This window comes from Coturnix japonica, chromosome 8, assembly GCF_001577835.2.
Source record: "Coturnix japonica isolate 7356 chromosome 8, Coturnix japonica 2.1, whole genome shotgun sequence".
NCBI lineage: Eukaryota > Metazoa > Chordata > Aves > Galliformes > Phasianidae > Coturnix > Coturnix japonica.
In genome coordinates, this window is record NC_029523.1 from 25,318,849 (window position 1) to 25,343,042 (window position 24,194).

Sequence of the window (24,194 nt, forward strand, 5' to 3'; positions counted from 1 at the left end):
GGCAGCTGGGAAGCAGCAATAGAGAACGTTTTCTGTTTCTACTCAGAAAATTGTAGGAAAAAAGGATTGAGTGGTGACGTGGTTTTCCTGCTCGGGGTAATAACCTGCCTACTCTGTAGGCATGCAGCAAAGCGGTTGTGGTTTGCTATTTCTTCCCCGGCCTTTGCTGCCAATATTATGCATACGGATCAAGTGGATTTTTCTGAGAAAGTCAGGAGAGAAAGCTTTAGTCACTGTAAGGTCACACATTAGTTAATTGTACCAGTTAATCAGTCTATGCGAGGGAAGCATTAACCCGTTCAAGTACATTTCCACACAGCTGAATGCACAGAGAGCAAGCAGTGCTTGGGTCAGCTGACAGTGTTGAGCAACCAGATGTTTACAGGTGCTGTCTTCTGCATATCATCAAAGCTTGGAGCTTGGGCTTGATTAAGTTTGCCTTGGTCTTGGAAAGGTGTGACATGAGGACATGAGAGCTGGGAATACCCAAGTCTCTGTCAGAATTTTGATGCTAAACCCATTGGTGATTTCATACAAGTCACCTAATTGTGGACTTAATTTCTCCATTAATTAATGAGAATATATATATATATATTCTTTTTGCTAGCATTTACCTTAGAGCATAGTTTGGACAGATTAGTTAGTTAATGCTGAGTGCTTTGAAGATCAAACATGCTATTTAAGTTCTGGGTATTAGGACCAGTGCAGAGCTGCAGGCTGTTCTGCGATTTAGAACTGATTTGTGCCAGCTATTTGCTGCAGTGCCTTGTCTAAAACCTTCTGCATTTCCTTGACTGTTGATAAGATTCCAGTGTCTTTGACATAATAACAGCAGTGCCCGGAGCACTTGACTGTGCGTAGTTTTGTGTCTAGGCTAGAAAGGGAAGAGAGTTCTGTCTTCTTTTCCTCTCTCTTCTCGGTGAAGTTCCTCTTAATTTGTTCCATGTTGAAACCTTGGCAATAGAGCTTGTGAAATCTTTCACACATACCTCACAGTACTGGACTACATCTGAGCATCGCTTCACTGCAACTGTGGTTTTTGATGTTAGCACAAATAGAGGCACGCAGCACTGAGAGCCCTGACCAGGGGTGAGGCAGATGGATCCATGCAGTTCAGACTGCAGAGGCCTGAGGGGTTGTGGAGCATAACCTGTGTGAAACCCTCCAAGGCACAAAGAGAAAACCCTTACTTGGCCAGAAGCCTTCTCTTATTAAAATAAACCAAGCTCCCTATGCTAATACAGTTCTACATGGGCACACAGGTTTTTACTTGTTACATTACCAACAAATACCAACCATTGCGCTCACTTTCTAATGTGAGTAATATTCCTGGCACCCAGTGTTGATCATGAAGCAGTTCTTGCTTGCCGTGCTTAGTCCAAAGCCTGGTGTAAGTTCTGCAAACAGGAGTCCCAGATATGCTGCTGCTTTAGCAAAGCTGTTTATCTCTAGCTGAAAGCAGCTGCTGTGATGCAGGGAGAAGGATCTGACACCAGGCTTGGGTTAAAAGCAAAAGAGAGTGGGAATGAGGGTCCTTTGTATGGGTTCAGGTCCTCTGCTGGTCTTGTATGAAACTTTCATAACATTCAAAATTCCTTTTGCATTTTATTGTTTCTTCGTGGGGGTGTTTTTGTTTTCAGTTCTATTTTACTTACAAGCACTTTAGTGGGAACGATGAGTCATGCCGTTGGTTTGCATTCCATTCTCCTTCAGGCCTGTCTATGTTTCTACTGTTCGACCTCAATCCAAGCATATTGTTGTCATTGTGGACCATGGAGCTTCAGTCACAGAAACACAGCTTCAGATTGCCAAAGATGCCGCTCAGGTCATTCTGAGCTCTATAGATGAACACGATAAGGTGAGCTCTCTGTATGCAATGACTGTGTTTTCTTTGGGTTTTTTTTTTTTTTGGAACTATGCTTGGTATCTTCAACCCAGGCAGTATGTTTTAGCTTGTGGTCCATGGGCTCATGGGGATCTGTGGTCTGCCTCTAGTGAGTGAAGAAGAATCATAGACTTGAGCTTGTGTTCAGAAACCTGTGTTACTATGTTGGAAGCATATAGGCATCTTGAGGCTGAAAAAAGTGAAAACCACTCATCTAAGGCAAAATCTTGTTTCTGAGTAATCCTTAAATGCTCATTTGTCTTGGCACAGACTTTAGGCACTGGTCAGCAGTGCGATACAGTGTGAGATTAGAAGAACCACACTCTGAGCTTGATGGCTTCTGAAGTATGAGATTGCTTTGAATAACTCATTTTTACCTCCGTGCCTGTCTTCTTGCATGGAAGAAATGGAAAAGATTTATTCTGCTGTTAAACAAGAGTCAAACATATGTTACAATGTTTGGAAGATACCCCAAAAATGCTTATAGTTCAGCAGAATTAATACTATTTAAATGTAAGTGTCAAACATACTTGTCTGAATATAGACTTGTAGTGTAGAAAATGAATTTGAGAGAGAGATTACTTGGTCAGTAGTTCAGTGGTTATGAAACCTGTTATACGAGTAAATAATTACTGCTTTATTCTATGACTTTCTTGCATCAGTCATAATATAAAACAGGGTATGCCACTCGCTTAATAAGACCGGTATGTTGAATGTATATTAATGCAAATGCTGCCACTACATGCCGTAACTTATTTACAGAATTAAAATTGATGGTAGATTTGGCTTGCTTTGATTGAAACATTAAAACACCGTAACGCTGCTCCTGTGAAAACTTCCTAGGGGGTTTTCTTTTCCCATTTTCTGTGCGCCCTCCACTCCTGTGAAGGAGCCCAAGGATTTGCTGGAAATGCTGCTGGCTGATTTTGTGCTCAGATATCCCCAGTCCACTGAGGTTTCTGCCCAGCACACTGTAGCAGCTATTATGTGTGAGCAGTGTGAAGCTGACTTCAGCTGAGAAACAAAGACCGAAGTCTCTTTTTCTAGAAACCGCCATAAGTCTAATCCTTTTCAAATCTGATGGATTTATGCCTCAAGCATTTATTTCTTAACAATTGAATTTTAAATCCACAGAATCTCTTCAGTTGGCTTATCATTGTGTTTTCTATATTGGTTCATAAAGAATTATAATTGCTAAGATAATCCAATATAGTTTCTTCTCTTTCAAGATCTCTGTGTTAACCGTGGCAGACACAGTAAGAACCTGCTCTCTGGATCAGTGCTATAAGACGTTTCTGTCTCCTGCCACTAGTGAGACAAAAAGGAAGATGTCCACCTTCGTTAGCAGTATAAAGTCATCTGACAGCCCCACGCAGCATGCAATAGGATTTCAAAAGGCTTTCCAGTTGATACGAAATACAAACAATGGCACAAAACTCCAAGGAAGTAAGTCTCTTCTGTAATCCTCTTTTTAACTTCAGCTTCTCGCTTTGACAGAAGCCAAAGGAATATAGTGTCTCGAATGACCCAAAATTAAGAAAAGCTCATGTTTTTATTAAATGGCATTTACTTGAGCCAAAATCTGTGCAGGTGGCTGTGGAATGGGGCAATTCCCTTTCTGTTTATTCTACTTGCTGATCTTCCTTTCTTTTGAACTATAATATGAAATTGTAGGAGTCATCTGCCAGTAGCTGAGTTATTCGCTGGAGATGTGCAAAGGGATCCTTTAAATGAAAATGGCTGTTGCTGCAGGGTCATTGGCTAAAATGCACCTGTAGGGGTAACTCCATTACTGGAATCCTGGGAAAACCATCCTTACTTCTTAGCGGTAAGGATTTCTTAGAGAAAGCCAATTATGGGTGGTATTTTATGGGATCTGAGCTTTGCTGGGTACATTTTCCTTCATCTAAGAATATCATTCTGAATTTTGGTGTACGCATTATGAGGATGTGGTGAAAGATGTGGAAAAGATGGACATGAAATGGAGCAGCATGTTTTTTGCTTGCCGGGAAGCAGAGGAAAGCAAGGTCTCAAAGTTCTGGAGCCCAATAACACTGGCAGTGTAGTGGCAGGATGGAGAGAAAGCAGGCTGATCTTTATCATTTCAGTCACTTCATGTGTGTAATACAGATCCCATAGTTTGATGCTGTGCCTGCTGGGATGGTTGTAAATTTGTCATTGTCCTTTAGGGCCCCAGCTCAAGCTGCTGCACAGAATATAAGAGAGTTAAAAAGAAAAGCCCAGGAATTAAAGCGCTCTTGGAAGACAGAGGGAATGCGCTTCTATTTCAGGTCCCATTCCCTCAGTTTATAATACAGTGTTTTTGCTATTAAAGGTTTATTCAACTTCTGAGCTTTAGGCCACAGATAAAAGTGAAATGTTTATCTGTCTGTACATTGCTTAGCTGAAAGACAGGGCTGTCAGGGGCAGGTTTTTGCCATCCTCTGGCAAAATGATGAAAGGGGTGCGACTTTCTAGAGGGGGAAAAAATCCATTGCTGCTGAAGCTGGCTGGGATAAGACTTGTTAGTCATGGGTGGTTATTCCAAGAACGTTGGCTGTGCAGTCTTACAACATCCTCCTACGTACCTTTTCTGTTTGGCATTGTGTGTTAGGATTAGAAGGTTTTGGTGTATTCTTAACTGATGTGGGAACAAAAACCAACACATTTTGTCCAGGTTTCATGTAGAGCAATTATATGGGGGCGCGAGTATGTGAAGTTAAAATACAAGGCAAACAGCTTTGTGTTTTCTCTTCAGATTGAAGGATTCTGAAGATCCAACGTGTGTGTATCAAGCTTCAGAATGCACAGAGCGAGGCACAATAGATTGCAGAAGAGGATGTGAATAAAGCATAACTTATTTTCTTAGGAGTAATCTTTTCATCTTTTTTTTTTTTTTTTATCTTTTAAGCAAACAAGTCGAAAAAAGAATTATTCATGTTACTGTTAATTTTCTCACATCCTGTTCCCAGAGAACAATGTGTGGGTGTGTCAGGGAAGCTGTAGAGATACAGCCTTGCTCCTGGATTTGCATTGGAAAGCTTAGAAGGGAACTACTGGGATATGAGGGAGGAATCGTGCTGCTGATCACGTCAGGATTTCCTGCTTTATGCCAGTTCCTACTGCAGTCCTGTTCAGGAGACCCTTATCCCTATCTGTAAGAAAATGCTCTGCCTCTGAGAGCCAGAGTTCCTTGAAAACTCTGGGTAAATGGGTGGTGTGTCTGGATCTGTATGAAATTGCAGCATTCCTCCTCATACTTGTTTGTGTCGAGATCTAATTCTGGTTGAAATGTTTCAAGTCACGAGGAAAAAATGTACAGATTGAAGCATTTGTGGCATTCATACCTATTTAGGAATAAGAAGTTCAATAGGAGGTGGGCCAGCAGAGTTGGTATATAACCATCTGACATCGTGTGCTTTGGATTATGTGGTGTTGCACGATCCCTGCGAGTGCCTTAATTATACACATAAAACTTCTAATGCAGAGATATAACACGATGAAATCAGATTGTGTCTAAGCAGAGATTTGAATTTGCATGTTCAGAGTCTTGGAGGCCATTGGTGTAAAACAAACTCAGCTTGAAAAGCGTGTTTGGCAACATGCGAGGTGAGCAGTGCAGGAGGGCTGTGCATTGTGGTGTGTTTCTTAGGTGCTGCTCTTCAACCTACAACACAGGAAGAAGTAAGGTGCCTTTCAGCTCTGCCTGCTCATCTCCAGTGCACCACAATGTGTCGGTGGGGTCTGCTCTGCCAAACCCATCAGCATGGCTGCTGTCAGGCAGGCAGCGGGTTGAGTGGATGGTTGTTACATGCCATGAATGGAAGTTTAATGGCAAAAGAAATAATTCTTAAGGCTCTGCTATGTTCATCCACTGTGGATTGCTCAGAATCTTACAGATGAAGCTATTGCTGTGTATGTTTGTCTGTAAGCAGATGGAAGAAATCTTACTGCAGTCCTTTCCCAAGTTAAAGATCTAATGCAATTTCTATTATGTTTGTAATTCTTTTTTAGATACCGATATGGTCATAATTTCTCTCTCTGCTGGGATCACATCAAAAGATTCCTCAGAAGATGATAAAAAGGCAACTCTGCGTGTCATCAATGAAGAAAACAGTTTTCTCAATAACTCAGTAATGATTCTCACTTACGCTCTTATGAACGGTGAGAAATGCTCTCCTTCCAATGGATGCAAATTCCCTTTTGTAGCACAGCCAGTTTATTAAGCTCATCCCAGTGTAATTCCACGCCCTTTTGGGAGCAGTTTCTTAATTGATTTTGGCCCATGTAATCCAGAGGCTGTATCCAGATGTTGTCTCTTTCATGTATAAAACCCTGTGCTACTATGTGCTTGTATATCATAGTGCAGCTGCTCAGCATATGAAACACTGTTGCCTAAAATGTCTAACCTCAACCAGACTGATTAATGTTCGATAACTATTGCAACTGTAAACCTTCCTGGGATTGCCAGTGTTTCTCGCTCGTACACTTGAATTGCATCTCAGTCATTAGCCACTGAGCATGAATGTAACATCAGTTAAGCTGAAGTGCTTTGATAACTTGGGTCCTAACTTAAGAGTGAAGTTAAATATGAAGATAACTAAGTCAAGTTTCCTGTGTTTTTCCAACAAAGCTTGAAGTAAGAATGCTATACGTTGTATTACTGAAAAGTGCACAGACTCCAGCCAAGGAAACTAATGCTAAAGCTAATATATCATTTAAGTGTAAGTTTAAATACTCATTTGAGTTCTAATATGTACAGAAGTCTTTGGTTTGCCTGCAGGAGTTGAGCCTGTGACTTATGTAAAGTGGGAGGCTTTAATATTTAAGCTAAAGAACAAAGCCTGTTATCTCTATGGGCATATGATATGTTCCTGGTCCTTTCTGCAGACCAGCCATCAGTGGAGAACAAAGAGCTGTCCTGTGGATTTATAGGTCACACAAGTCTTCGTTAAAAAGGTCTTTGTTTAAAGTGGTGGTGTGAGCAGCATGATGAATTTGTGCATGGGGTGTATGAGAGACAACCTTATTACCTTTTGTACTTGCTAATTACTTGTATTTGTGGTACTACAGAATAAGATACGGAAGCCTTGATGGTAAGTAAGCTTTTATCCTCTCGTTTCTGTTTCAGAGGGAGTGACGGGTTTGAAAGAACTGGCCTTCCTCCGAGACCTGGCAGAGCAGAACTCAGTGAAGTACGGCGTTCCAGATCGATCAACCCTGCCTGTGATCAAGGGCAGCATGATGGTCCTAAACCAGCTGAGTAACCTGGAAACTACTGTCGGCCGCTTCTATACAAACCTCCCCAACCGAATGATTGATGAGGCGGTCTTCAGTCTGCCTTTCTCAGATGAAATGGGAGATGGTAAATATTTACATTGAATTCGGGTATAGAAATCAAAGCGAGATTATTGTATGCTGTCAAAAATATGCTATTAGTTTCAGTGGAGTTGGGCTGCACTAAGCACTGGGTGGAACAGGAAGCCAGGCTGGTAGCAAGGCCCAAATGGAATTTAGTGGATACTTTTTGGTGTCTTAGTGTCAGTTTTTCCCTAGACTGTGACTGCATCCAGAATACCTTCATACAGCAGATGGCTGTAGTCTGGTTCTCCCTCAAGTGTTTAATTCACATTGACATGGTGGAAGGCGCATGAATCTGCCCTTTTACCTTAAAACTTGATGCCACTTTAATAAACTGTATGTTCAGCTTTACCTAATCTCACTGCCACAACCAGATGAGGCACTCGAGGTTCTTGGTATCAGTGGGTGTCAATGATGGATACCAGTGGTGTCTATCTAGATAAGTGATGGGTATCACTTGAAGGGTCACTGCTTCAGGGTTTAGCCCTGCTTGGTCTTGGAAGCTCACCTGACATTTCTCTAGGGCAGTTCTGAAAAGAGATGTGAAAAACATCACCGTGGTGCTGGGGATTACTTTGGTGGTTTCATATTGCTCTGACAATGTGAAAAGCTCTGTAATTGGTTCATGCAAGACTTTGCATGTTCTTAGTGTTGGCTGCAGTTCTGTGATTCTGTAATAGTTGGGGTTATGCTGAATGGTTTTCAAAGGCACTTGAGTTTAGATTGGGTGTTTAGTCCCTAACCAAATGTAAGGCTATTCCAGAGTAAATCTCCTCTGAGTCAGAATGGTTGCAACTTGCTGTGTCTCCTAACATCAGCTTTCTCTCGCAAAGCCACATCCAAACATAATGGAAAATTTGAGCAAGGGAAGGATTAGAAATGGTGCAATAGAGAAGGTTTGTCTTGCATTAGCTTCAAGTCTGCTTCAATATTTATTCATGCGGTATTTGTTAATTGCTGAGTTTCCAAACAGCAATGGCATAGAAAGTAAGAGAAGTAAGGTATTACCTGGAGTTCTTACCTCAGGCACAAGAGGAGCTTCTCAAACCATTGTGTAATTATGGGAATAATTCACAGTATGTTGGCTATGCTGGGTTTTAATTAAGCAGAAGAGGTGTGACATTGTGAATACACAATAGGTGAGCAATAATTTGTCTTTGTTGTTCCTTTATGATTATGAATCCTCCTTCTTACTTCTTCCTCTTTTTGTCGTTGTTTTTAAATGACAGCATTGAAGGAATGAAATAATGTCATGTGAATGCATTTCTTAGTATAAGAGATCAGTTTGGAGACTGACAAAAAAGCCCAAACCATGAAACATACTGTGTATTTTAGGAAGCTGATGGAATACCTCAGGGCACTATCAGAAACATGGAAAGCAAGTGGGAAGAGTGACTAAAACCAGCCAGACCCAACAGATAATCTGCATGGCTTCCCTGTAGAAACACCATCTTCATTCGTACTCCAGCATGGAATACTGTATAAAATTGGTCTAACATTTTGTTATTTTGTAATTATTTCTTATGTGATGTTTTTATGTTATTTGTCTCCTTCTAAGGCCTGATAATGACTGTAAGCAAACCGTGCTACTTTGGGAACCTGCTGTTAGGGATTGTTGGAGTGGATGTTAATCTTGCGTATATCTTGGAAGATGTCACCTATTACCAGGACTCATTGGGCTCCTACACGTTTCTCATTGATAATAAAGGTAATTTTTTTGGTTCAAATAATCTATTCCCACTGAGACCGTTAGCCATCAAAAGTACATACTTAATCCTCATGTATCTAAATTGTCTGTAAGTAATGAATGATAGTGTTCGCGAAAGGATTAATGGTGTGGTGTTCAGTTAGTTTTGCCTGAGAGCTGGCTAGAATCTATGGGCGGATTCATAATGTGAGATTTCTATATGGGAGTTTTGATGTGGAAATGCTTATTGCTGCTTTGATTGTACACTTGGAAAGCTTTACGTTTTCTGTGGTGTAGGGCAAAAGGCAGAGGAGATGCACACAAATGTTCAGCCGTTTTCCTTTGATCCCACATTGTTTTTATTGCTTGGCTCTATGAACTGCCCTCATTAGCAACTTAGGAAGTTCTTACTTTGCAACCTTTTTGATAATTCTGCTGTTTTGCTTGCTTCTGTTAACATGTACAAGTTAACCAGCACTTGTACTTAGTTACTGTATTTCTTTTCTTTCTTTCTTTTTTTTTTATCCTAAAAGTTTTCCACTTGTGCTCAGTTGTTTCAGAGCGTTCAGTGCATGTCCTTGTCTTTATTTTTCAGGGTACACTCTTATGCACCCATCCCTTACCAGGCCCTACCTGCTGTCTGAGCCACCACTCCACACGGATATTATACATTACGAGAACATTCCCAAATTTGAGCTGGTGCGGCAGAACATCCTCAGGTATGGAATCCAGGATGCAAGTCTGAGTGTTAACAGTTCTTTGGGCACCAGAAGTAGTTTTAGAGGAGCATTCAGAAAAAAATAACAAATGCAGAACAGTCCTGTTTGGGTTTTTTGCCTGCAGCTAAGGAAAGCAAGCTTTCCACAGCCAGCGTGGCAGGTAATCTTTCTAATCTCTCTTCCACATCAGGAGGACTGTCCAATGTTTGGTCTCAGTTCTTTATCCTTCATCTAATAGCAATTTTTGTTTTAGCTTTAGTGTTAAAACAGCTCCTCGCTTTGAGCCACCATCTTCCCTCTCTCACAATCAGGTTGCATTCAGTCGAGTCTTTCTTAATTTAAATTTAAGTTGACTCATCAGTCAATTTAACTGGATTGATGTTCCAGTATTAATGTTGGATCAAGCATTGGTGAGTGGTGATCATGTGCTGTATGAAGCCACAGAACAGAAACTGAAATGTGTTTTGCTGCAAGAGATTTTTCTCTAAGTGTGGTGATGGGCAAACGTCTTTTTGTTCGCTTAAGGCAGATAACAGCTGACCTCTTCAGAGCTTCCAGTATTTTTTATGAACATACTGTTCAGGAGCTTTCTTAGTGTGTAATGAAATGCTGGATGCTGTTTTTGCCACTATAGCATTCCCCTGGGCAGCCAGATCATTACGGTCCCTGTTAACTCCTCGCTGTCCTGGCATGTAAACAAACTGAGAGAAGTTGGGAAAGAAGCCTACAATGTCAGCTATGCCTGGAAAATGGTAAGTGCTTAACGTGACACTGTTGTGTGGTGCCACTAAGTTAACGTATAGAAGAGTATATGAATATATTGGATATAGCAAAGTACAACATGTTGCTATGGCCTTTGAGTTTTGAATGCATGTGAACACTAATTTTGACCCCGGGATGAAAAAAGAATGTAAAATTAAACATAATCCAGGTGAATTTTACCAGAAATAATTGGCTACATCTTTGTGTCAGCAAACTTAGGAGGGTACTTGTGGATCATTTCACAGCGTTAAGTTAAATACAGCCTTAAAGATTAAGCTGAGTAGTTGTAACAAATTAGATCTGTCACTGGATATCAGAAATTCACAGAGGAGGCTAATGTTATAATGCCACATTAAGTACCAAACACCTTTACTGAGCAGCTGGGCAGGTTTTGCCATTCTGTTGTACTACAGAGTACTTAAATATACACAAACGAATAAAACATCTGACCCATGCAGTACACAGTTAAGAATGACAAAATCTCTGCAGTTAAATTGTCAGTATTCCTTGTGATGGGAGTGCCAGTGTGAATTTGTCACCTGTGAAGCTAAACCCTGGCCTCTGTTAATGAATCTTCAGTAAGTATCTACAAAACAGTGTTAGAAATGATGGTTGATGAAACAACAAAATGAAGGTCTCAGTGACTTGCTCATGTTTTCCAGGTTCAGGACACATCCTTTATTCTGTGCGTTGTGGTGATACAACCAGAAATACCTGTGAAGCAGCTTAAGAATCTCAACACTGTCCCCAGCAGCAAGCTCCTGTATCACCGCCTGGATCTGCTGGGCCAGCCAAACGCCTGCCTGCACTTCAAGCAGCTGGCGACTTTAGGTAGAGCTCTCGTGCTTGTTTCTGTAGAGTGTGGCAGCAGACAGTCAGACTGTGCTCATAAAATGCTGGCAATATCGTCCTCTTGAGGGATGTTTTATTCCAGAGCTGATTCTCTTATCAGCCGTACCCACTGGTCTGTTCTCTCCATTGATCAGAGCTAACTTTCTCATTGGTGAGCACTGGAGTGGGTGAGTGCAATGGGGCTCAGGGAGGGGAGGTCACAGCACTGTCAGTCTTGATTGAGCTCCCAGAAAGTGGAGTGGGAAAGATATCTCACTACATTCTGTTCTCTTGGCTGCAAAATGGCTTATTGACATCATTCTATGATTAGTTCTGTGAATATATCCTAAGAACATAGGTTTATTTTTTTTATATATGTATAAAGTTGCAAGCATTTACACTTCAGAAAAAAGCCTCAGGTCAGTACATAAATCTGTGCTATTTTATAAGAAGTTCTGAATTAATTGCTTTTGTTTGTAGCAAAGCTTGAGGGTCTCACGGTGTGTTAGAGCCACAGTTGTAGTATTTTCTTATCTGTGTTGCAGTGCCACAAACAGCTAAATGGGATTAGACTGGAGGAGTAATGGGGGCATTTCCAAAGGAGACCCTACAGAAATTGCTTTGTCAGTTGTTTAAAACACAGGGTGTTGGTTTTTTTAGTTCTTTCTTTAATGTGCTGCCTATCTTGATTGCCTTATATCCAGAAAGATAAGTTATAAATAGAAAATAACCCAAAAACACAGTATTAAGCTGACAAGAGGAAAAACTTCATACAAAGCACCATGCAGTCATATCAGAATATTTGGTCTGGGAAGCAGATGAAGGCCTGTATCAGAAGTTCATAAGTGATGGCTGCAGTACACGTGGTTCCTGGATGTGTGGTGATGTGTTTTAGAGGAATGTGAATAAAAGCAGATCACTTACTCCAGCTATTGTTCTTTTTCCTATGGAGACCATTATGTACTGAGAAACTGGGGTCCATGGGTCAGATATTCAGAAAAGTTGTTCTTCTCAACCTTCATCATTTTCCTTTTAAAAAGTAAAAGCTTTCAGGTATTACATTTTCTGCTCAATGAACATTTACTTTCTGATCTGTTCTGAAAAACACCCCAGCCAGCTGCACGTTTCTTGGTGAGCTTCCTCTTCTGCTCTTGTAATCCTCTGGTTGTTCTTTAGCTGGAACTGGAAGTTGCTCTTTTGTGTTTTCTTCTCCATAACCAATCTAAACATGGATAATTAATCTTTACCTCTTTATCACGAAGTCTTGTTCTCTTAATGGAAACCAATTGGTGTAGGTTTTCAGAAAATAACAATTAGAAGTTATTTAGACTTTGAGAACGAGGGCACTGGAATCTACCAAATAACCCACAGAGATCGGAGTGAGTGGATAACTTTGCCACTTCTGTGTTTGAAATGAGAAAGGTAGTTCACCAGCAAAGCAAGTAAGCGTGCTCTGTTGGGTTGAGCTGGCTTCAGGCTTTGTAGTTTGTGGTGGTGTTTGCCATGAGAGCTGAAGTCCCTTAGGGTTTGTATGCTTTGCCATGTGGTGCTGCATCATCCACCCCGTGCTTTGTTTTATGCAACATTCAGGTGCTTAGGAGTGCAGGTGCTTGATATTGGACCATGCTTTCATAGGACCAGCTCTGGCTGGGTGAGGACTGGACAATTACCGCAGGGTCCCTCCAGTTCTTGCACTGTCTCCCTCTGGGTTTGCTTTTGAGAGGAATGAAGAGCACAGCTAGTGTAATTCTTCCACATATCCTCAGATAGAACACATCAGATACGCTTTCATGGTGTGAAGGCATTCACAATGTGGTACGTCCAATTCGCTGTCCTTAACTTTCTCTAATGTTTTGCCCTCTTTAGAAAGCCCTACGGTAATGCTGTCTGCGGGCAGCTTCTCTTCTCCTTATGAACATCTCAGCCAGCCCGAGACAAAGCGGATGGTGGAGCACTACACGGCGTACCTCAGTGACAACACGCGCCTGATTGCTAATCCTGGCCTTAAGGTACATCTTTGCTGTTGGCCACATTTCTGTCCCTGCTTTCTTCCCAGCTGGGGCCTTTGGCTTGACCTTCTGAATGGTCAGCTTGTACTACGTTCATCCCAGAGGCCAGTACCTGAATGCAGCACCTGCATTTATTTCCTGATGCTCTTAGGGCTATAGGGCAGTAGTGCTGCTTTGGAGTGGTATCTTCATGCCTGGAGAGATAGATGGCCATGGGCCTCAAGGAGCAGAGAGGACAGAGCGTCATTCCCCAGGAGGCAGGAAAAAAAAAAAGTTGATAAGCAGCTATTGAAATGAACATGAGAATAAATAAAGCTGCAGGAAATTCTAAGTAAAAATTATTTTAGTGTTTCTAGGCATGTAGATGTGAAAAGTCTGATTTTTTTTCTGCAAGCAGAGCACTATTTTTGTTTACCTGAATTAAAAAAGCCACGGAGATAATGACAACGGTATTTCATTATAATAAGCTTTTCCTTTGCTTAGGATGTCTGGTGTGAGAAGACTTTAAACAAGTAATTGAGTTTAGATGATCTCCGATGGAGCTTTAGGAAACCCCGCGAGCAGCTTATTATCTTTTCATGCAAGTCTTAGAGGAACCCTGCTAGGTCTGTCTTTGTTTTGCAGTTCTCTGTCAGAAATGAAGTAATGGCTACCAGTCACGTCACAGATGAATGGATGACACAAATGGAAATGAGTAGTTATGAACAGTTGAACAGTTATATTGTGCGCCGTTACATAGCAACCCCCAATGGGGTGCTCCGAATTTACCCCGGTTCCCTCATGGACAAAGCATTTGATCCCACCAGGAGACAATGGTGAGTTTTAGGGTTCTGTTATCAAAGCTTTGGATAATCTGGCCAGGCAATGAGGAAAAGATTTGGTATCGATTTCATAGCCTGGGTTGCTACGGTCAGCTGTAAACTGCTTAAGTAGAAATGTTGTCATTGTGGGTGAAAGGCTGCATGCGTACATGCCACTAGTTAAACCCTCTCTTGCTTCTAATGCCAAGCCCTTTATTTTAAATGATAGCTTCTGTTTCATATCCCTGCTGTAGCAGATGGGAATATAAATATTCAGAAAGAGAGCATCCCCTGCAGGGATTCACTAATTCAGCTCTGAAGTGTTTTCAGCTCCTTGCACCTCCTTTGGCTGTGAATATTTCAGTCCTCTTGTTTGTTAGTTTGTTTGTTTGCAGTGGGTTCCCACACTGCTGTAAAACAGGAATGGGCTGGCTTGACTGCAAGCTATTCATTATGCACTAGCAGCTGATTTGGGGAAAATATTTGTATACATTACAAATGAGAGGCTGAGACTGGCGAGAAACGTGCTGTGTGTTGTGACACGCGCTTTGTTGGAAGCAGGCAACCAGGTGCTGCCCTGCTGTGACTCTGAGTGAGCCCCTGGATGGCTGCAGTGCCTCCAGCTGCACACAGGCTCGTGCTGGAGCTCCTCAACCCACATTTCCCCTGGAAAATCATTGCCCTTTCATTTTGATTATCTTTTCTTCAGGTTTTCTTCCTCTTTTTGTCGTTGCTTATGTTTTTGCTGACAAAGTGATGGAATATTGCTCTGTTTTTGCAGTGAGGCAAGGGATTGTAAAGGCCTCTCGCTATTTTCATTTCTGATGCAACGTCAGACAAAAGCCATCTTATTTTTTTATGTAGAAGTCAGTCAGGCTGCTTGTGCAGTGCAGCACAGTCCTGTTAGCTGGTGTTTGGGGCAGAGCAAAGGGAGCTGACGGCTTTCTCACACATTAAAGCATTTCCAGCATTTCGAATGCTTTATAAATCATGCTTAGGAACTTGTTTAGTGTTAAGAAATGTGAATTTGGTAGCACATCATTGTCAGCATGCAGAATTTAATGCTTGGCTGCATTTCTACAAAATCAAGGATGTGGTCTTAAATTTTAAAGTCACACTTTTTCCCTAATAACCAGTGTTTCTTTTGCTTCCCTTAGGTACTTGCATGCAGTGGCCAATCCAGGACTAATTACCTTTACTGGTCCTTATTTAGATGTAGGAGGGGCAGGCTACGTCGTTACCATCAGTCACACCATTCACTCTTCCAGGTAAGTTGTGTTTCTGGGTCTGTGTCAAGAAAGGATATTCTTAATTATCTTTTAAAGAGATTTGTTTTGGATAGGAGAGAAACAGATGAGTGACTGCTGTGTGGTCGAGAACTGAAAACCAGCAAGCTTTTATAGTTTATACTTTTATATTGGGTTCATTTTGAGTTGTAAGGTGCTTAAAGGAGTTTGATGGGTAGAATATATTCTAAATCACACTATAATAAACTCTCCCGAGATTCAGAAATACTCAGGTTTCTATATGGAGGCTCTTCACTGAGCACATGGCTTCTTTGCTATCTAAAAGCTGACTGTTAAGGAGGTGAATTCTGATGCTGCACTGGTAAATCCAGATCCCAAAGCCAGCAGAGTCTGGGGCAGTTTTTCTGTTCTTGGAGACATTTCAGCTCCATTTGAGGTTTTCCAGCACACAACATCTGCCCCTTCTTTGTCGGGAGCAGCACTGCCTGATGCCTGTGTGATGCTTTTCACAGAGAGATTTCTTCAAGGGAAATAAGCACTTCTGTAAGAAGAGAAGTGCACTTAATCAGAGTTCTGATTTTTATCTAGGGAGGTATTCCAGCTGGCTTTAAGAACATAGAGGGTGCATGGGTTATTAGAACATGATTAACGAAGAGTTAAATGAAGTTTGGCAGATTTAAGTGTGATTCCTGGGTAAATATGACCTCTAAAGCTTATAGTCACATGCAGTTATAATCCCTAAAGGAAAAAAAAAAAGAGTGGGGGGAGGGACAGAAGGGGATCAGTGGAGTTAATAGATTTACTCATTAGAAACAGCTGTGTGGGTTTCAGTAACATCAGTTTGTCTGGAACTCCCATTTCATGTACATCTTCCTTCTTCTTTGGAGTCTGGGAATAGAAGACTCATGCAAGAAGTTACTTAATGCAGCTTGCATCAGTAAACCACTCTGCAGTCACTGTGGTGAGGAACGTTAAAAAGATGAGACTGAGCAAAACTAGCGCTTCTTTACCATTATAGAGCTATGAGAAAATATACTTCCATGCATCAGCCTGAGACTGTCCTGTAGGCTTTGATATATCAGTTGCTAAGGCAACCGAGTGCATTCCTGAACTGGTAGAAGTAGGCACATGAGTCAATTTCAGTGTGAGCACGATATTGCAATGCACAACAGCCTTTCCTGCTGCCGTCCATAAGCAGGCATAGGGGCATCCACAGATACTTCATGTTCTGCACTTCCCCTAAATGTTTGTTCTATGGTTGTCCTACAGAGGAAGGAAAATACTGAATCAAAACATGATGGGGGATCTACAGTCTTAGTTTGTGTTGGGAAGTCGTAGATGGAAATGCGTAGTGATTGGATTTAGATGGAGTTATTGGTATGCATTGACTATTTCATTTGGAAAGTAGAATTGTTCCATCCTGAGCAGTGCAGAATAGATTGATAAGAGATTGTTCTCTTTAGTTACTGTTACTGGACCTGCTCGTTTAGATGTGGCCAGAGTGAACTGAGCTTCAGTGTGTAGGTATGGATTCAAGTTGGTGTTTTACATGCTTTTTTTCCCCCCTTGTTCTGCAGTGCACAGATGTCCTCAGGGCATTCAGTGGCTGTGATGGGCATTGACTTCACCCTGCGGTACTTCTACAAAGTTCTCATGGACCTGCTGCCAGTTTGTAACCAAGATGGAGGAAACAAAATTAGGTAAGCCTGTTCTTTCTGTTCATACTTGTCTTCACTGTTCTGTTCCGTTTTCTTTCTCTTGGACCCGATAACCCACTGGTACTTTCCATCCTGTCTTACTGTGGAATTCCATTACATTCATAGAATCATAGAATGGCCTGGGCTGAAAAGGCCCGCAGTGCTCATCTCATTCCAACCCCCTGCTGTGTGCAGGGTCACCAACCAGCAGCCCAGGCTGCCCAGAGCCACATCCAGCCTGGCCTTGAATGCCTGCAGGGATGGGGCATCCACAGCCTCCTTGGGCAACAATGTCTGTTCTCTGATTCACACTAGAACTTGTGCTTGTTCTTCTCCTAAAGAGTATGTGGTCAAGGTCATGAGCTAAGGAAATTGTCATCAGTAGTGCAAAAAGGAAGATTTCCATTGATTCTGTTTAGGCTTCGCTGAAACCCTGCATAAGAACAACCCAGCTTTATTAAATGAACACACTTCTTTTCTGTTTGTTTTCGTTTGGGGCTGCCCTAGATGTCCCGCACCTTCTGTGGGGACAGTGACCTACCCAGTGACCGAGAACAGTCAATATTCACATGTAGTAATTATGAGTCCTGCTCTTTTCATTTTAACAATTTTTATTAAAATATACTTTTGCTGGGTTTTAGAGGGTACCCAGCACAGCCGTAGCTGCAGGAGGTACAGTTCCATCTGGAGCAGCTAATTTAATTTGACCTGTGTGAATGGAATTGTTCCTTTTTTCCTTGGCTTTTGAAAAATCACGTGGCTGGGGAGAGGCTCCAGTTTGGATCTGGATTAATGTGATAACACGGTTTGGGCGCTGTTGTTGTTTCTTTGTTTTCAAACTCTATGTTTGAGAAGGGAAGTGGTTTTCTGTCATCCTGGTTTGGGTATTTTTGTATATCTTATTGTGTTTAAAATGTGTATCAGGATTTCTGGTTTGGCATTCTTTTTTTTTCCCCTCTCCAGTTAAAAGCTGTTAATAATAAAAGAATCAGATAATTTCCTCTGTTCTGCATTCCCTAAGTTGGAATTTTCAAGCATATTATTATATGCGTCTTATATAATATTACAATGTAGAAGCTGGAGCTAATGCTTAGAGCCTTTCCATAAATACAGGATTAGAGACATCAGTTCCAACTCCTTGGCAGGAATTTGTTCATTTTTAAATGGATCTCTGCAAAGCTTTGCTCTCCATCATTTCAGCCACACGCCCATTAGTTCTCCTGTTTCCTTCAACATCTTGAAGATGTTAAATGGGAAGACACAACATCCACAACACGAGTTTCTAATGCAACCCCCATAAGTTTGGTGGAGTAAAGAAGAAGGAAAAAAAAAGAAGCAAAACTCTAAAATGTTTTCCTGACTCTGTTGTAGATGTTGGGTGGTGCTGAGTGGCCGCAGTAACCACCTCCCTTTGGGAATAGCTGGGAAGGGAAAGAGACAGTTGGGGAGGCTGTGAATGATGCCCAAGCATTCTCTATGGGGTGGGATGTCATTTAATGAGTGTGAAACCTCTCTTTAATTAGTAAGGAAGTCTAAAGGAAAGCTGTTTGCTCCTCTTGCCACGGGCAGGTGCTTTATCATGGAGGACAGAGGGTACCTGGTGGCACATCCAACCCTCATCGATCCCAAAGGACACGCGCCGGTAGAGCAGCAGCACATTACACACAAGGTCTGGCTTCTTTTTCCATGGTCTGTTCTTACCCCTTCCAGCTTCTGAGGTGGGAAGGACTGCAGAGAAGTTGCTGTTTTTGCCTGGTCTGAAAGTCATGAAATCCTGTGTGTGTTTTTTTCACTCAGGAGCCCTTGGTAGCAAATGACATTCTTAACCACCCGAATTTTGTCAAGAAAAACCTCTGCAACAGCTTCAGTGACAGAACAGTTCAGCGCTTTTATAAATTTAATACCAGCCTGGTGGTAAGTGTGCTGGGTTTCTTGTTTTGTTTTGCTCCTTTTAATTATTATTTTGATTTTGAATGTACTTTGGTTGGGTTGGGTTTCTCTTGGTGGTAACAGGAACCCTTGCCAGGATCAGCAGACATGAGTCTAAGCCCTCCTGCTGTGTGGGTTGGCCTCTGTTCACCCTCATCCAAACATGGAATCAGTGATCCGGACTGCACAAATAGTTCTCGCTTGAGAAGTCAGTTGACACACAAGGGATTATGGATGGGCAGCTGTGGTTGGTGTCTGCAGAGCCTAGTCCAGCATCACGAAAATGAGAGAGGTTTGTTAGGCAAGAAAACAGATGTGTTTACTGATAAAATGTGCACAAGCATTTTCAGAATGTCACTTGTCAGACTGCAGACTGGAGGTTTGGATTCCCCTTGTGCTCAGCCATGCTTAGAGGTCCAAGCCAGGGTCTGTCATCTCTTGCTGTATGGTGAATGCTGACTGTAGTGCCACAAATCCACCCTTGCAAGACAATCGCAGAATGACTGAAAAGATGCTAAGCTCTGTGGGAGGAGTTGTTCTTTAAATAACACTTTTCAACGTTTAATGAGAAGAGAAGGTGGGAAATGAGTGTCAGAAATATTTGAACATTATGTCAGAATACACTGATTTATGTCAGGTAGACTTAAAAGGTTTCCCCCACATTTGAAATTCAAAGCAGGAAGCGTATTACTCTAAAGGAAACTGTATGGGACAGAGCAAACCCTTAAGGTTGTGCTGTGCAAATTGGAATCAGAATGGAGTTGGCCCACCAAATAGATCACAGCTGTACAGTGATGGTTACAAACTAAGTGCATTTTTTCCATCCTCAGCAAAATCCTTTCACCTTGTTGTAGTCTGGAAGGCGAGCAAAACTTGACAGGTTGATAAACAGTTGTAGGAGCCTCTTATTTCTAAAGGCGTGTCTCTGTACATTTCTGCTCTGTCTGCTCTGCATTTTTCAGAAGGGGAAAAGACTGAAGCTCCCCGAGGACCAGGTTTCTTGCTGTGCCATTAACAACAGCTTGTTTTTCCTTAGGGAGATCTGACAAACCTTGTGCATGGCAGCCACTGCTCCAAGTACAGGCTGACAAGAATACCGGGCACCAATGCCTTCGTGGGCATCGTCAATGAGACCTGTGATTCTCTTGCTTTCTGCGCCTGCAGCATGGTGGACAGGCTGTGTCTGAACTGCCACAGGTCAGCTGGAGATATGGCACAAGTGGGCACTTATAGCGTGCTTCTTATAACCTGTTTATTTTATAAGTTAAATGAAAACATGGATTGCAAAACTGAAGCGAAACCGAAATTTACCCATGCTGTTTGTAAGGGACGTGGTGATTTAGCATTCCTTTAGTCCTTTAATCTGTATTGTCACTATATTAAGGGTAGTTTATTCTTGATGTGTTCATATGTCATGTGTGGATAAGGTTTAAGACCACGACTGATTTAGTTTGTCAGGGGGAGTTAGCTGTGGATCAGGCCCTTTGTTCTGGCATATTAATACCCACTATCTTATACGAGTTGACGTGTAGTTTTTCATCATGGGGGTCCCAAAGACTGCAGGAGATTTTGGCTGCACCATATGTTTGTTCCACTGGAAAGAAGGATCCTTACATCTGGCTCTCAGACTTGCCCAGGGCTGTCTGCTTTTTCAGTTTCAGTGGGTGGGAAACTGATCTGGGAGGTTCAGTTAATGCATTGTCCTCAACCCCAGCACAGAATAGGAGCAATCCCTGCATTCCCGGGGGTAAGAGAAAGGATACCGAGCAGCTTTCTCCATGGTGGGCAGCCCTTATGCAGCTGCACTGCAGGGTTAAGATTGGAGTGATGCGTAATGTGTTGTTCTTGTGGTTTTTGTCTCTCAAGAATGGAGCAGAATGAATGTGAATGCCCGTGTGAGTGCCCTCTGGAGGTAAACGAGTGCACCGGCAACCTCACGAATGCTGAGAGCAGGTGAGAGCAAACGGGGTGTAATGAAAGCTAACAGAATAAAGTGTTTGCTCACAATAATCGGGATAAACACGCAGCATTATTCAGGATAATTAAGCATATGATTTGTTAATGGCTAAAGGTGATACGTTTTTCATTACTTGACTGCAACTTCTAATACAGGGCTTTTCCTTTTGCCCCGATATAGGAATCCAAGCTGTGAAGTTCACCAGGAGCCAATGACTTTCACAGCAATCGATCCCAGCCTGCAGGATGCACTCCCTCAATGCATTAACACTCAGTGCAATCAGAGAACAGAGAGCGGGTAAAGTGCCCTTCTCCCTCCCTGAAGATATACGCTGTTCCTGAAATAATTCACGTTGTTCCTTAAAGTGAAAACAGCTCCTCCTTCCACAGTTGAAACAAGCAAAGAAGGGACAAAAAAGGAAATGCAATGCCAGGATGAGATATTATAGCACACACCAAAGATAACATCATGCTGCAGTTCAGAAACATAAAACCTCAGTATCACTGAGCCACACAGCACCACTAATAGCAAACAAATGGTTTCCAGTCACACTTTGTGACTATGTGAAGAACTGAGGGTTGTGCAAGTACAAGGTTTGCTGCTGAAGGGACAAATTCTTCCTTTTAGCAAAGTGGGCGGCACTGCCGTGTTTGTCTTTTGAGGGAAGATGTGGATCAAAGTGCTTAGAGAAATGAGACAGTACTTTAACAGGGGTTACCTTGGAGCACACTGGGGATGTTCGCTGCCTGTCAGCTCCCTGCTTTTCTCTTCTACTCCAGGCATTATGTGGAGAAGCTTGAGGGCCTATTTATTTTTTGTTAGTTATGAGTGGTCTCTAGGGAGCTGAGATTGCTAGAACACATTGTGCTGTGACCAGGCTTCTAAATCCCATCTTACATCTTGCAGAGGATTGCAGAAAAAGGGTGGAACCTCAGTCAGGCTTTACTATGCTGAGAAATGTCGTATTAGAAGAGCTAAAAAGGAAGTTCTGTCTTTACTCAGTGTGAGAGAGGAAGAAAAAGAAGACAAACAGGCTTGGAAATCTGAGCTCAAGATGCAGGTCCCCTGTCTAACTTAACTCGTGCTACCTAGCATTTTATTGATTTTTTTTTTTTTTTTTTTTTTTTTTTTGCCAAATGTTACGTAATATGCAGGTTTATAGATGATTTTGGCCACCTTTTATCTCTTGATTCTAAAACTATGCCAAGTGAAAAGTTCTGGAATTGACAGTAAACGTGGTGGTCTTCTGGTTTTAATTTCCAGGGATTGCTTTGGTGTGTTGGACTGTGAGTGGTGTATGGTAGACAGCGATGGGAAGACCCATCTGGATAAGTCCTACTGTGCCCCTCAGAAGGAATGCTTTGGTGGCATCGTGGGAGCCAAGAGCCCGTATGTGGATGACCTGGGAGCAATAGGTAACTGCTCTTATGAACAGATGCTACATTAACTCTTTGTAGTCAGTAATGTATGCTTACAGTGTCAGAGCACACTTCAATTTTGTCTTCTATGCTAGAGGTGAATGAGCATAAGATAGAACAAAAAGGAATTTAAAAATAATTAAAAAACCAAGGGGCTGTCCTGGGCATGGGATCTTTGAAAGTCACGACATGTGGCTGAATATACTTTGCGCATTTGTGACCTTCAGATGTTGCTCTCTCCAGATCTCTTTGCCTGTTTAAAGGGTGCTTTCCTGTGTGTGCAGTTGCACACCTCGAAACTCTTAAACCTTTCTGCAGAGCATTGATGTTATTTTTTTCCCCTCTGTTTTGTCCCTTGTTTCATTTAGGAGATGAAGTAATCACTCTGAACATGATAAAAAGTGCACCGGTTGGCCCAGTGGCAGGAGGCATCATGGGCTGCATTATGGTGCTTGTCCTAGCAGTGTATGCGTATCGTCACCAGATACATCGGAGGAGTCACCAGCACATGTCACCTTTGGCAGCACAGGGTGAGCTGATTAACCAGGGAATCATAGAATGTCCTGGGTTGCGAAGGCCCACAGTGCTCATCCAGCTCCAACCCCCTGCTGTGTGCAGGGTCAGCAACCAGCAGCCCAGGCTGCCCAGAGCCACATCCAGCCTGGCCTTGAATGCCTGCAGGGATGGGGCATCCACAGCCTCCTTGGGCAACCTGTGCCAGTGCGTCACCACCCTCGGGGTGAAAAACTTCCTCCTAAGATCCAACCTAAACCTCCCCTGCCTCAGTTTAAAACCTTTCCCATTTGTCCTGTCGCTGCCCACCCTCACAAACAGCCCTTCCCACTCCTGTTTATACGCTCCCTTCAAGTAGTGGAAGGCCACAATGAGGTCTCCATGGATCCTTTTCTTCTCTAAGCTGAACATGCCCAGTTCCCTCAACCTTTCTTCATAGGAGAGGAGCTCTGATCATTTTAGGGGCCCTCCTCTGGGCTCATTCCAAGTAAATATTGAGAGAGGAAGTAGTATGTGGGAGTTAAAGCCACAGGCAAAACAAACAAACAAACCAACTCCTTCCCTGGTTTTGTTTCTCTCTTCCATGCTTCACCCTCTTTTAATTTCTCTCTTGCCAGCCTCTGTAAAAGCAAGGTCCTGTCCTCATAAGGGTGCCTGTGTATTGCTGCCCTCTTCTGGGTGCAGGCTGACCTACTGCTTGCAGAGGAAAGTCTGTCCAAGGAACTCAACAGCATTTCCTGTCAGGAAGCTGAAGTTAGGATCTTTCCAGAGCTCAGACGATAAGGCCAAATTCACAGCTCTGTGTGCTTTGTCACAACACCCTGGTTATATATGTTCACTTCTGCACAGGAGTGGTGATTTGAGGAGTACATTTCTCACAGCCCTCCTGCTTGGGTTGTTTGGAACGTGCCTGTTTCTCACGTGTATCCCTGCTTCTGCTCAGTGTGCTGTTTGTGGGATCGCAGATATGAGAAATATCCCTGTGCCCCATCTGTCTTGGAAACAAAGCACGCCAAGCTCAGCCTGCACAGTAATGCAAAGTGCTTCCACTGTCTTACATGGGTGACAGCCGTTAGTAAGTTGATCCAAAATTTTTCTCTTTAACAGTTGCATTTTTCTGTTTGTAATGGTGTGTAGAAATGTCAGTGCGTATGTCGAACCTGGAAAACGATAGGGACGAGAGGGATGATGACAGCCATGAAGACAGAGGAATCAGTAAGTACCAAATCACTTCGCTGTAAGAGAAAGGTTAGATTAAATGAGCTGTTTGTTTTCTTAATAAGCTGGAATTAAAAGCATATGAGGAAGCGCCGTGCTGATGAGCAGTAGATAATGTCTTTGCAATGTTTTAACTTAAATAGTAACTTCACTTTCAGTCT

At 42.4% G+C, this 24,194-nt stretch overlaps 1 protein-coding gene across 2 annotated transcripts in view; it reads left to right on the top strand.

The window, feature by feature from the left end:
- Nucleotides 1-24,194, top strand: part of CACHD1 (cache domain containing 1) — an 81,340-nt gene that overhangs the window by 50,859 nt on the left and 6,287 nt on the right. Inside the window, exons 6-25 of one of the 2 annotated variants that reach the window (XM_015870815.2) lie at nt 1,714-1,858; nt 3,115-3,331; nt 5,900-6,049; nt 7,017-7,250; nt 8,805-8,954; nt 9,529-9,652; nt 10,287-10,404; nt 11,077-11,245; nt 13,112-13,254; nt 13,879-14,069; nt 15,212-15,322; nt 16,879-17,001; nt 18,568-18,667; nt 18,796-18,912; nt 19,964-20,124; nt 20,794-20,880; nt 21,065-21,181; nt 22,148-22,299; nt 22,671-22,832; nt 23,953-24,030. In XM_015870815.2, the coding sequence (XP_015726301.2) occupies nt 1,714-1,858; nt 3,115-3,331; nt 5,900-6,049; nt 7,017-7,250; nt 8,805-8,954; nt 9,529-9,652; nt 10,287-10,404; nt 11,077-11,245; nt 13,112-13,254; nt 13,879-14,069; nt 15,212-15,322; nt 16,879-17,001; nt 18,568-18,667; nt 18,796-18,912; nt 19,964-20,124; nt 20,794-20,880; nt 21,065-21,181; nt 22,148-22,299; nt 22,671-22,832; nt 23,953-24,030 (2,849 nt within the window). Of the gene's footprint in view, nt 1-1,713; nt 1,859-3,114; nt 3,332-5,899; nt 6,050-7,016; nt 7,251-8,804; nt 8,955-9,528; nt 9,653-10,286; nt 10,405-11,076; nt 11,246-13,111; nt 13,255-13,878; nt 14,070-15,211; nt 15,323-16,878; nt 17,002-18,567; nt 18,668-18,795; nt 18,913-19,963; nt 20,125-20,793; nt 20,881-21,064; nt 21,182-22,147; nt 22,300-22,670; nt 22,833-23,922; nt 24,031-24,194 lie in introns of those variants that run through there. The other variant, XM_015870816.2, reaches the window with a different exon arrangement.